Source organism: Artibeus jamaicensis, unplaced genomic scaffold, assembly GCF_021234435.1.
Source record: "Artibeus jamaicensis isolate MK-2021 breed Jamaican fruit bat unplaced genomic scaffold, CSHL_Jam_final contig_465, whole genome shotgun sequence".
In the NCBI taxonomy this organism is placed as follows: Eukaryota; Metazoa; Chordata; class Mammalia; order Chiroptera; family Phyllostomidae; genus Artibeus; species Artibeus jamaicensis.
Genome location: NW_026521843.1, coordinates 22,509,076 through 22,522,529, shown reverse-complemented (window position 1 = coordinate 22,522,529; position 13,454 = coordinate 22,509,076). Strand labels below are relative to the sequence as shown.

At 44.3% G+C, this 13,454-nt stretch overlaps 1 protein-coding gene across 2 annotated transcripts; it reads left to right on the top strand.

Moving 5' to 3' along the window:
* Positions 1-576: 576 nt before the first annotated feature.
* Positions 577-9,421, top strand: LOC119063849 (cytochrome P450 1B1). 2 transcript variants are annotated; one of them, XM_037165411.2, is made up of 3 exons: positions 577-966; positions 1,388-2,431; positions 5,274-9,421. In XM_037165411.2, exons 2-3 carry the CDS (start codon positions 1,389-1,391, stop codon positions 5,860-5,862), a joined length of 1,632 nt encoding a protein of 543 aa, XP_037021306.2. In that variant the 5' UTR covers positions 577-966; position 1,388; the 3' UTR covers positions 5,863-9,421. The 2 variants fall into 2 exon arrangements, with proteins under 2 accessions (XP_037021306.2, XP_037021307.2); XM_037165412.2 differs by having other exon boundaries at positions 585-652.
* Positions 9,422-13,454: the final 4,033 nt, after the last annotated feature.

Here is a 13,454-nt window from a genome sequence, read left to right as displayed (position 1 = left end):
TCAGGGACTCTTTTATCGCTGCGCTAGGAGAACTTTGCACGCAAAAGGACCTCATGTGAGGGCCATTTGTTTACGAGAACGTTAAGATAAAATAACTAGGGAGGCTGTCAGGCAAATCACCACCACAAACCGACCTTTCCTCATTTCCAAACTGACAGGTTTCCTTTCCGGGCGAGGGCACCGAAGGATCCTGAGCGATGTTCTCATGTGGACCTAAGTTAAAGTCACAGGGATGGACGGGACTTTGGGGGCACGCTCTCACAGAGAGCGCAGCGGGATGGGCAACTTCTGTTTAGAGCACGCTTCCAGGGAAACCATGCATCCAAGATTGGAGTTGACTGTAATTAAGAGCGTTTTTCGGGTAGACAAAAAGTTCAAACAGCCTCTATTAGTAAAATCACTAGCTACTTTGCCAAGGCCGTCCAGGCGCACCGGAGCTGTCTCACGTGACCACTTGCGTGCAGCTGCCCAAGCCTTGTGGACAGTCTCCGCGCGCCCCGCCCCCTGGTGCACCCCGCCCCTCCAGGTCCAGCTGCCTCCTCCCTCCGCACAGACTTTAAAAACGCGTTTTGACTCTGGAGTGGCTGTGTGCAAATGGACCACGCCTCTGCCACTCCAGCTGTCAGTACTGCGAGAGGGGTGTGAGAGCTAGGTATTGACTCCATTCATCCATCCCCCACCTAAATCCCTACGCTGTTAAACAACCCCGACTTTGCTGGGGTTTCACGTGCAGCGGTGCTGCGCAGAGAAGTCACCTTTCTCCATCCTCACCCCAAGCCAAGCGCCCCTAGCTCAGACAACGTCGCCTCACTCCAGAGTGCATGCTAAGGCTCCCAAGAACTGGCAGGCGGGGCGGGCGTCCGGCGTTTTTTGAAGCACTCAGGTTGACCTCTTGCCTTGCACAAAAGCCCTGTCTCTTCTCGGAGCCAGCTGTCCCTCGCCGCTGGAAACGGTGCCTCTTAGCAGGTCAGTCTGCCGGCAGCGTCACCTTCCTGCGGCTTCTTCGGTTGGGTTCTTGCAGATCGGGGGTGGGGTGGGATGCAGGGGCAGGGGTGATAAGCACTTAGAGGGAACTGAGCTCCACCGCCTTGATGCCCGCCGTGTTGTCCCCGAATTGCAGGAACCGTTACCCGGCTGCTGGGGCAAGGGGAGGGTGAGCCACAGAGAAGCGGAAACAAGCTCCCTCCCTTTGCCTTTGGAGAGTGGGTTTGGAATGGGAAAAGACGTCTCCAGATGCTTCTCCATTGAGGCAGCTCTGACCTAACCTACCCACGACCTCCCTGCCCAACAGCAAATGGTGGTAGCCCGAGGCCGAAGGTGGAAGCATGGGGCGTCCGCTCCTTTCTCCGCACACCTGAGTGTCACGCTTTTGCCCTTCTCTTTTCAGCATGGCCACAGGGCTCAGCCTCGAAGATCCTCTGCTGCCGATCACGCTGTCCACCCAACAGACCACGCTACTGCTGCTCTTCTCGGTGCTGGCCGCTGTCCACGTGGGCCAGTGGCTGCTGAGGCAACGGCGGCAGCAGCCAGGGTCCTCGCCCCCGGGTCCCTTTGCGTGGCCGCTGATCGGAAACGCCGCAGCAATGGGCCCTGCACCGCACCTCTCATTCGCGCGCCTAGCGAAGCGCTATGGTGACGTCTTCCAAATCCACCTGGGCAGCTGCCCAGTGGTGGTGCTGAACGGCGAGCGCGCCATCCGCCAGGCCTTGGTACAGCAGGGCGCTACCTTCGCCGACCGCCCGTCCTTCACTTCTTTCCGCGTGGTGTCCGGCGGGCGCAGCTTGGCTTTCGGCCAGTACTCGGAGCGCTGGAAGGCACAGCGGCGCTTGGCGCACAGCGCTATGCGCGCCTTCCTTTCGCACCGGCTCCGCAGCCGCCGCGTCCTTGAGGGCCACGTGCTGGGCGAGGCGCGCGAGTTGGTGGAGCTGCTGGTGCGCGGCAGCGCAGGAGGCGCCTTTCTGGACCCGCGGCCGCTGACCCTGGTGGCGGTGGCCAATGTCATATGCGCCGCGTGCTTCGGCTGTCGCTACAGCCACGAGGACACCGAGTTCCGCGAGCTGCTCAGCCACAACGAGCAGTTCGGGCGCACAGTGGGCGCGGGCAGCCTCGTAGACGTGCTGCCCTGGCTGCAGCGCTTCCCTAACCCTGTACGCACCGCCTTCCGAGAATTCAAGCAGCTTAACCGCAACTTCAGCAACTTTATCATGGACAAGTTCCTGAGGCACCGAGAAAGTTTTCGTCCGGGAGCCGACCCCCGTGACGTGATGGACGCCTGCATCCTCTCGGTAGAAAAGGAAGCGGCTGAGAAGTCGGGCGACAGCAGCGCGCGGCTGGAAATGGACTACGTACCGTCTACTGTCACCGACATCTTCGGCGCCAGCCAAGACACTCTCTCCACCGCGCTGCAGTGGCTGCTCATCCTTTTCATCAGGTAAACCCTCGGGGAGGCGTGGGTTATCCTTCTTTTCCTCCTGTGAAGGGTGGGGTGGGACCGCAAAAGGCTGAGGTCGCCAGCAGGCGCGGGGAGGTGTGGCAGTTTCGCTCCCGGAACCCACCTTTCAATGATGCAGTGCGCCCGCAAACCGCAATTTAGGAAGGCAAGACTAGGGAGGAGACACGTGCGCCCGCACAGCCCACCCAGCCGGAGCGGGCCCTCTCGGCTTCTCCGATCTTTCGGTTGTCCCTCCTAATGGGGACACGTTTGTGAGAAACCCCTGGGTGGGAGGTGATTTAGGTGCCCGCAGATCAGTCCAGATCTCCTCTTCCCTGGCACAGGAGAAGCATCATTGGAATGATTCCGAAAGAACGGGTAATGCAGTAAATACGTTAAATAAACCCAGCAGCCTAATCGGCTCTGCCGGTCATCCGCGCCGATTGGAGGCCTCCTAGTTCTGGCGCGAAAAGCCAGCGGCTCCTCCGAACTTAATCCTGAGTGAAGGAAGAGCGCAGAGGCCAGTCCGGAGGCCCTCGGGCTGGGCCCCGGGCATGGTTAACGTCGTGCGTGGAAGTTTTAGGAGGGGCTGCTGTGCTGGATATTGTAAAGCCGTCGCTCTAGGAGTAAGAGAAGGGTCTTACGGGGAAAGAACTGGAGAAGCAGTCACTTTTATGGAGCCCAGGACAGCATCCAGACAGACAAACCGAGGGCCTCTGTGGACCTCTCTGGCCCCTGGGACCCGCGCGCTTGGTTAGCTGGTCCACAGTGCCCATCTCGATTAAGGTCGTGGACCTAAATGAAGCTCTGTGAGTATAGGACGCAAACAAGTTCCCAGTATCGCTTGCTGCCGATTTAACAAATAAATTTCACAGAGGAGATACTCGTCCTCAAAGCCTAAAAGATTAGGCCAAGTTTAGCTTAACTTCACATTTCACTGGAGGCTTGTATTTTGTCTGGCAGCTACCCTCGGGGTAGATGTGTTGCTTGTGGCAAATCTTGACCAGAAATCCTGATTGTGACATTTCTTGGCGCACAAGTTAGCGGTGGGAAATGCCGAATCTGCTGGCGCCTCTGATATTGAAAGACAAAAACAGCTTCTTATTAGAATCCACGGCAAGACTGCAACCCTTAGGTACTACTATTGTATGGCTACTTTCACACGCTGAATTTTTTGTATATTTGAAATCGCTTCTCAGTATTATTACCATAGAAACACCTATGGGGGGGCATAGAAAGCCAAGAAAGAGAAGTCAGTAATAGGTCAGAAAGAAGGCATCCCACGTAGGTCCTTCGCATCCTCAGAGAAATATGCTATCTTTTGAAACAGACTTTCTTTTTCCTGAGAAAGAGATTGGGCAGAGAAAGGAAGTAAAACAACTCTGGGGTCACTTGCAGTTCAATACAGCCGATGAGTACGTTTTTCTTCTTTTTGGTGAAAAGACGTGATGATCGGTTGGCACATCACACTAACCATTTCTGTACGGGTGTGTATGTTTTATCAAAATACATAAAATGCTTTTACGTGCTGTCTATGGCTGCTTTCACACGACAGCACAAGGCAGAGGTGAGTAACTAGGCGGAGAGCATTGTTCCACAACCTAAATATTTACTATTTGGCCCTTTATGCAAAAGTTTGCAGATCCCTGAAGTGCGGTGCTAGCAAAGTAGTTTTTTTAAATCACCCGTGATTTCCTCACATACATGCTTAACTTTTTTCAAGGTTGCAATAATTATTTACATTTTTTTTTACTTCCGACTTTCTACTTATTGTAATGGACATTTCCCCCCATGTTTAAACTCTATCTTAGTAATCTTTTTAAAACTTTATTTCATTTTATTAATAGATTGCTAACATGTCCACTTCAGTAATTTTTGATGATTATGTCATATTTTGCCATAATAAGATACCATTATATATAGCCATTGCTTGAGTTTTAATGTCTCTCACATTTTAAAAATTTCAGCCACTGTTGTGGTTATATATTTTTGTACCTGTTATTTTCTGAAAATACATGCTAGGTATGGGTTACCAGGTTTAAAAAGATTGGGGAGGGGTTACTCTCATGGGTCTTGCTTGGTAGTAAGATTTTGTTGTCCAAAAGAATTGTGCTAGTTCATATCACTAACAGTGAATAAGTATTAAAATTGGTTCATAATCTCATGAACACTGGGAATTTGCGTTCTCATTTAGAAGATATGTTGCTTTACCTATCAGCACACAGATTATCCTTGTATAAATGAGAACAGGAGGGAGATGAGGGGGGAAAGGATCTGCTTTCAGACTTGCATTTTAACTTCTGTGGGCCCTGGATGCTTTTGTCTTGGTCGATCGATGCCTGCCTCCATAAAAAAGAAAAAATATATATTATATTGTATGAGTGCATTGGTATCAAGATAAATACATTAAAATAATATAAAACATTTTCTTTGATCTAAAAGTTCATTTTTTTCCTTCTGACTTAAAAAAAAAAGACATTTTCACAGGCCTCTGAAAAGTGTTGCAGGCCCTAAGCATGGTGCCTGCTTTGTCTAATGGAGAGGGTGGCCTTGCCTGTTATCGTACTTCTCCCGCTGATGAAACTTTGACAGTTTTTGACTCGGGAAAGAGAGCATTAGCCAGGCTTATTTATGAAAGGAAATGTAACTATTAGGCCAATCTTATGATTGAGTGAGAAATTAAGGAATTGTTTTAGATTTTGGGGGTGGTGTGAAAAGGTTAATTCAGTCACTGATGCAGATAAAGAAAGTGGGATGAAAATAAATTGTAATGTGCTTTCTAAATGAAAGAAGAATAAATGTTCCTCACTCGTTTTCTCCTTCTGCATTAAAAACTAAACAGGTACCCCGACGTGCTGGCTCGGGTGCAGGCGGAATTGGATCGCGTGGTGGGCCGAGACCGTCTGCCCTGCCTGGAGGACCAGCCCAGACTGCCCTACGTTATGGCCTTTCTTTACGAAGCCATGCGCTTCTCCAGCTTTGTGCCGGTCACCATTCCTCACGCCACCACTGCCAACACGTCTCTTCTGGGCTACCACATTCCCAAGGACACAGTGGTTTTCATTAACCAGTGGTCCGTGAATCATGACCCAGTGAAATGGCCTAACCCAGAGGACTTCGATCCTGCCCGGTTCTTGGACGAGGACGGCGTCATCAACAAGGACCTGACCAGCAGTGTGATGATTTTTTCCGTGGGCAAACGGCGCTGCATTGGGGAAGAGCTTTCCAAGGTGCAGCTGTTTCTCTTCGCTTCCATCCTGGCTCACCAGTGCACTTTCAAGGCCAATCCAGACGAGCCCGCAGACATGGATTTTAGTTACGGTCTGACCATTAAACCCAACTCATTTAAAATCAATGTCACTCTCAGAGAGTCCATGGAGCTCCTGGACAGGGCTGTCCGAGACTTACAGGCCGAGGAAGGCTGCCAGTGAGAAGACAGAAGCAAGCTGTAATTTTAGAAGTATTCAAGTTTTGTGGGGTGGGGACCGAAATTTTCCAGCTTCTCTGAGCCACTTTCTCAGCCTCTAAAATGAGCACTAATCCACCGAGTAGTCTCAGATGAGCCCTGGGCTGTGCAGGAGCTTGGGGAAGCTCAAAGTCAAAGAGTTTTACGTCAAAGAGTTAAAAGGCCCAAAGAATTTTTATACAGACGTCGAATGCTGGGAATAATTTCTCAAGGGAGCATTCTTTAGAGATAAAACACATATGAGCACACATGAAGAGCTACCTGATGAAGAGGTACTTTCATTACCAGGCTGTTGTGGGTGGGATCTGAGACTGATGTTCTGAACATCAACAGAAAACCACATTAAGCAAAGTTTCAGAATATTGTTGAATATGCAAAGGTAAATAATTGCAGGGTAAGACATGGGATTGAGAGCAAGAAGGGAAAGATTTGGACCAGAAATTTCCTTCTCACCTTGTCAATACAGCAGCTTAGTTAGGCCGTGGTTTCTGTGGAAGAGTCTATTTTTTTTTTTTGCCTACCTATATATTTTCTTTTACTTCTGTTTGGATGACTCATAATGTCATTTGCTGGAAAAGAAATCAGTAGTAGTTGGTTTAGTGATTATAGCGCATTTCAGTGATTTGTCATGAATTTTAAAATGTCAGCTGTTAAATTGTAAAACATTCAAAGCTATACTGGTTGACAAAATACAGAATTTCAATTATGGGAACCACTGCCCCCCCCAAAAAATAAGATTTACCAGCCCAGCTAAGCTTTAAATTACCTAATTGCAATGCACTAATTTCAATACTTTGCATAGGTTTTTAAAAAAATCACCAAATAGAATTCAATATATGTACATATATAATTATTCATAAGCAATATGTATTAGTTATTTTATTATTAAATAGTATTGTTTTGATCAAGAAAAGGTTGAATAATTTATATCTTTTATAATGTCATAGCAAATTGAAAAGTACAGCCAGTTGAACTAATTTTGGCTCAAATACATGAAATGAATTAGATTAAATCAACTACCAGTTTTTGACATGGAGACCGAGTTGAAGCAAAGTCTGTCTCTCATCCAAAACTCAAATGGCAACTGAAAAATCTAAAAACTGGGTCTATAGGATGTCTTCCTTATACTTTACAATATACTTATTAAAATTATAAATATATAGTTGATTTAGCTCTTATGTCATAACTCCCAACTCTTGGCATGCTTAAGTTTTAATTTAATTTTAAAGACATTCTGAGTATCAAGCTCCAGCTGATTACAGGAAACCTGACCATTAACCATTGAAAGGCAGAGAAATTTCACCTGTGTTTCCTGTGAATCATGAACAATGCAACAAATTACTTGGATGTTCTCTTTATTAGGAAAGAAGAGAGGAAATTCCTATTAGAACCAGCTTTTTCTTTTAAGTGATTTTTTAAAAACCCAGCATTGCTGTCAGTGTTTTGGAAAGTAAGAATCAGAAGAAGGTCAGGGGCTGTTCGGGCACTGAAGCTGGTCAGACCAACCAGCTGTTTAAGATGGCGACCAGCGAGCCGTCGCTTTGGTAACTGTGAAAACATAAAGCTTGAAAAAATGTATACGTTTAGTTTATGGAAATAATCTGGAAACCTTAAAGAAAATGATGGATGATTGCAAGAGTACCAAGCGAAGTTTAAAGGTTTAACGTTCATTGCATGTAAACGTCCAAAGGAAGTTGTTCAGTGGCCTAAAAGCTTACAGCTTGTTTAATTAAGCTTTTGAATCCTATCCAGAATTATCAAGGAAGGAGTGTATTGTGGCTGTGTGTATGTCGGGGGCGGGGGGCAGGCAGAGGGGCTGTTAAGAGAAGAGAGTGAAAAAGTAAAAAGGAAGAAAGATGGTTAAACATGTCCCCACTTATTCCAAGTTAATTAATTTAAAATATGAATATTTAGAAAAAAGATGTTTTGTGTGCTGATATTAAATCCCAAGTGGACTGTGGAAAAATCCACAACATTTTAGATCTATTTTGTAATTTGAAATATTTTCTTAGCAAAAATTTCACATAATTATAAAATCTCCTAGCTGTACCTCTTGAATATGAAAAATTGTGCCAGTATTTTTAAAGGCACTATAAAGTCAGCTATAGAAATAAGGCTTACCAATACATTTAAATTGTTTTTGGCACTGGCAATTCCAAAGTATTATTATCTACTTCCCTCACCCCTCCAGCAAGGTTGAGACAGCACCGCAGGGCTGCCTTAGCTTACTTATTCTGGGAGATGTGGGGCAGCAGAGTACCGTATTTTGCTGTGTATAATGTGCACCCAAGTTTTTGTGCCCATTATATATGGGATTATCGTACCCATGGTATGTCATTATTATATCCATGTATAGTTCACATCCTTATTTTTCCCTAAAATATTTGGATAATAACTCTGCATGATATACTGCAAAATACATAACCATTTACCAATCTGGATGTCTCATTAACTCCATCTGATCCAGATGTGCTATAATCTGTTTTTAATGTAGTTTTTGTGTATGTGCGCTCAGTTAATCTGGTGCTTTTGGCAATGAGAAAGCTGTGCGTGTATAGAAAAAAATATGTGCGTGTATAGGTGAGCATGTGGAGGTTAGCTGGCTTCTTTAATATGTTTATAGCCTAGTTAAAGGAAGAAAAGCAAAACCAAAAACAAATAAAAATAACCAAATTTGGAGGCTATAGTAACCACATTACTGGTTTAATCAGAAAACCTTTTATTATTTCTGCCAGGGAAAGAATGCATTTGCTGGTCACCATTCTAGTCAGACCATCTACGCCAGGTGATTGCAATAAAGTATATCATTTATTAAATTCTTCATTTATGTATTAAAGCTTTGACTGTGTAAGATTGTTTTTTTCCAAAACAAAAAGATGTCTCAGGTTTGTTTTGTATGTTATCTAAAAGCCTTCATGTCTCAGAACTTAGCCTTTACCTGTGAAATGTTATTACAGCCTTAATATTTTCATATTAGATCTATATTAGATCAGATAGTTGCATAGCATTATACAGGGTCCAGCAGAAGTAATGCCATTGAATGTGGTTGGTAGGGCACGTAAATGTCTCAGATGAGATGGACAGCAATTTGAATATTTCACCTAAAATGTTGTATGATGTGCTCGAGTGTGATATTGTTATATTACAGAATCACATGCTGATGATTTCATAATAAAAGACTTTGAAGGAATAACTAGGGGCGTTATTTGTGCCAAACCCTGTATATTAATTCGTGTGTGTTTTATCTAGGACACTAACGTGTGATAAAAAGGCATACTTTATTAGATGTTCATAATTCAAGGATAACTTCTTATTTAACCTTTCCTTATTTTTGTATTTTATCATGTATGCTTTTAATGTGTACATAGTGACTATAATGCATAATTGTACCTGAAATGGATTTTGGGGACATGGCATTAATATGTAGCTTTTCCTATTTGATATACCAAATTAAAAATTCTGTATCAGTAATTACCTATAAGAAGACACCATTACCAAAATAATAAAAACCACTTTTACGTTCTCGTTGTGAAGTTTTACTTTATGCTGTAGCAAATATAGCCTAATGCACCCATTCATTTCAACTACTATTTTTAAGTGCTTGAATAAAAATGTTGCATTTTAAGCATTTTATTTGGCCATTTTACATTTTAGGCTTTTTTTTTTTTGCTTTTTTTCTTTTAAAATAGGCTTTCGGTATTCATTTTTGTACCAAATTCCTGACCCTGTATAAAACCAACACAGATGTTAAATTTGAATAGCAGAAAACAACAACCAATGTCAAAATTAATGGGAATTAATTTTTAACTTGGAAAGCTTGAATAGATTGAGACTTTAAGACTCTGGCCTTATATTTCCGCTTTGTCTAAATAATGCAGGACTTATTATTTCCCCCCTCAACAGCACACGGCACATCAATCTTTTTCTTGAGTAGTTCATTTATTCCCTTTTTCTTTTAACATGAAAGCCTTTGCTTTTAATTTGGTCCATACATTCATTCATTCATTTTTTAAGGTATATGTATCTTACATACAATTAATGTCCAATAAAATAGAGTGGATGAGAGTATTCTATAATACACTATATGGAAATATTTTTCTGCTGACTTTTACCTGGTGAAAGCTTTGGCTTCACAGGGCCCCTGCTGTGACTTCCCAGGCCTTCGCCAGCCCCCTCACACATGGCAGCCTTGTGCAGGGCCAAGGTCTCTGTCTTATTCCTTCCAGACTTTAGCTCCCATTACTGTGAAAACAAGAAAAGAAATTGTCAAGCAGGGTTGGATTCCATGCAACAGATGCACTAGAACAGCAGCCTGGAGCACGGGGTAGGAAACGCATGCAGCTTGGGACACAGGTGTGTTGCTGCAAACTCATCAAGGTCATTTCGATAACTTGGGAGCCAGTCCATTTTTCTGCACAAGGATTATAGAAGTTCTGCTGCTAATGCTCCCTTATTCTGACTCAATGACTCACATACTCTGCTCTCCAGTTTTGACCTGTGAGCTACAATTCTTAGAAAGGGGAAGGAAATTAATACATTCAGAAGCAATTGTTTTAATGCAAAATATTGGAGGAAAAGCTATAGGCAAACAGCAGCCTATGCCTGTAGCTCCTCCACTCACTCACATACAGGCTGTGCGAGCTTCGTGAACACTTGAATATGTGTCAGGTAGGAGGGGAAGAAATGGAACCAAAATACACTGAGCACTTATTTTGTATGCATCGCCATGATAATCACTCGAATGCATTATGACACAACCGTCCTGTGAGAGGGCTAGTAGTGTAACACGCCTAAAGTATGCATTTAGAAGGGGCAGTGACTGGGCTTTCCTTAGAGATGAACTGACCCCAGTGCTTGTCTTCCTGCTACGTAGCTGGTCAGTCCCCAACCTGCCTATGTTTGGGTGACTAGTCTATAGGTCTATATTTTAGTTCCTATGATCCTTGGATTTTCACAATATACCTCCTTCGTTCAGGGTGCATTCCATACCACAGTCAGAGAGTAAGTGCCAGAAAGATTCACAACACTCCACTCTCCTGAGGAAAACATCATCAATTTGTTTCCTATGCAAAAAAAAGGTCATGCTTTATCTTCCAATCCCCTAACTTTTATCCTATAATTCATCTGGGCCAGGGATCCAAAGGCCTTCTGTAGGTTTAGTGGCTTGTGCAGTGGCCCGATTGGAGAACTCTCTCTGAGAGGGCTGCATCACACTGGATACAGGTTCGTGTGACCAATCAGAGCCTCTCCTGCTCTCAGAGACCTCGAGTAGGATGAAAGCAGGAAGCACCAGCTAGAGACAGACAGAACCAGGGCATGAATGAGACAAGGATGTTGATGAGAAGCCTGCCTCGGAAAACAGCATAACGGGGAGCACCTGGCCCTGGTTTTGGACCACTGGCGACCCCTTTCGGTGGTAAGAGGCCAAATAAACTAACTAAATATTACACTAAATAACACAGTATTGCACAAATTATCCAGTATTCCAGCACAAACCTAACAGCCACTGAGACCCCTTCGGGTTGGCTAAGAGTTTCTCCACAACCCAGAAAAATCTTCCAGCCTCTTTTTACATAGTGTTTAATTGTGTTTTTTTGATTCTAAAAAAATTAAAACAAATTTTATTTTGTTTCTGTCCTCCCTCTCAATTGTTTCTGTCCTTCTCAATAATACTTAATGTGTACTTTTTGTTTTTATATGTGTTATTTATACTACTGTTTTGTATACATGTGTTTTATCATGTGCAAATGCTGTACATATCTCTGCTGCCTTGTGGCCCATGGCATTCATTGATCATATTTTCCCCAAATGCTCTGTCGGGAATGGGCACCCAGATGGCCTCCAGCATTATGCATCCCCAACTCATGCTGCCAGAAGCTTCCTTGTACCTGTTATTCATCATCACTCCAAAGTGGAAACACCCTAAGTGTCCTTCAACAGGTGATTGGCTAAACCACCATGGTATTGTACAAGGAAATGATACTCGGCAATAAAAATAAAGAAATAAACTATTGACCCATACAACAACTGGGACAAATCTCAATGGAATAATGTTGAGTAAAAGAAGCCAGCCTCAAACCCAGGGGCCCAGTTATATGGATGGCAGTCTCTAATGAACAGAACTGAAGTGATGCGGAGCAGATCGCTGATTGCCAAGGGTGACGAGTGCAGGGAAGGTGCAACTCCAAAGCATGATGGAGTTTTTTGCGGGGTAGGGGTGGTTTCTGATTGTGGTGGTGGTTACATGGATCTAGAAGTGTGTTAAAATCCATAAAACTGTATCTTAAAGTAGATTGAAAAAATTCTTCCTAAAGGAGAGTTGGTGCAAATGAGCTTACCTGAAGCCAGACTGAGGTTGGCAGACAGCAAAGCAGGTGCTGACAGATACAGAGACACTGAACTAAGGAGGTCAAGCCAGATCTATGAACCAGGGCCATAGCCTGTGCTGAGTTGGTGCAGGCTGAGTGGTACCAGGTCCTCAGGACGGAACGCCAGCTTTGGGGATGAACAACAGTAACTATAGCCATGGGCTGGCCCCTGCTACTCAGGGCAGTTATAATTCAATGCCATAGTATTTATTGAGCACCTAGGTAGTGGCAAGCACTGTTCTGGACACTGAGGATATAACAATGAATAAGACAGTCAGGCCCTGAACTCATAGAGCTGATATTTTAGTGGGGTGGGTGGAAAGGGAGAGAAAATAAAGAAATAAGATTTTAGTTAATTGTAAGTGTCCAGTAAAGACAATACAACAGAGTGAAGAGTGTGTGTGTGTGTATTGGGGGAACTCCTCAGAGTAAGTGGTCAGGGAAGACTTTCTGAAGAAGGTAATACAAAGGGGTGGGATTAAGGACAAGCTGGTCACTAGTGAGTCACAGCCCAGAGTCTGAAATATAATAATCTCAGCACGCCCAATGACGAATATTCTAGGCAGGCCCTTAATCAGGCTGAGCTTTTGGTTTTGCCAAATGGCATTGGTATGGTCCAGACCATTTCCTGCCTTAGACTCTCAAGTTTATTCTGAATCATGTTCCCCTGGGAGCACCAGAACCATTCCTGAAGAATTAGGAGAGGGCAGGCTCTCTCTGTCTGGAAGTACACTGGAGCTAGTATACTCGACAATGATGTTTTGAAAGATACGAGTTAAAAGGGCCTATTGATTCTTAATTTTAGGCGCACCAAAGGATTTCAAGTTGATTCTTGAAACACATAATGGATCTTCTCCTGGAATATTTCATAGACTCTGCCCCTGGCCTTTGAACGATCCTTTCATTATGTCTGATTGCATTTGATCTCACCTTTAACAGGAACCTAATCAACAGAACAAATGGACAAGCAATATATAACCAAAGACACTGAAATAGAGAGCGGGCTGACAGTGATTGGAGGGGAGAGGGAGGGAATTTCAGGGGAAAAGGGGAAGGGCTTGCAGGAACAAGTATGGAGGACATGTGGATGGAAACAAGGGGGGTGGAAATGGAGGGAGGTGGGGAGGGCTGGGGGTGGGCTGGGATGGGAGTAAAAGGCAGAAAACTGTACTTGAACAACAATTAAAAT

Bases quoted from the DNA above. Each gene is read 5' to 3' on its own strand.
- LOC119063849 (XM_037165411.2), top strand. From the start codon at position 1,389: ATGGCCACAGGGCTCAGCCTCGAAGATCCTCTGCTGCCGATCACGCTG. The intron at 2,432-5,273 runs GTAAACCCTCGG...AAAACTAAACAG, and splicing joins CTGCTCATCCTTTTCATCAG to GTACCCCGACGTGCTGGCTC.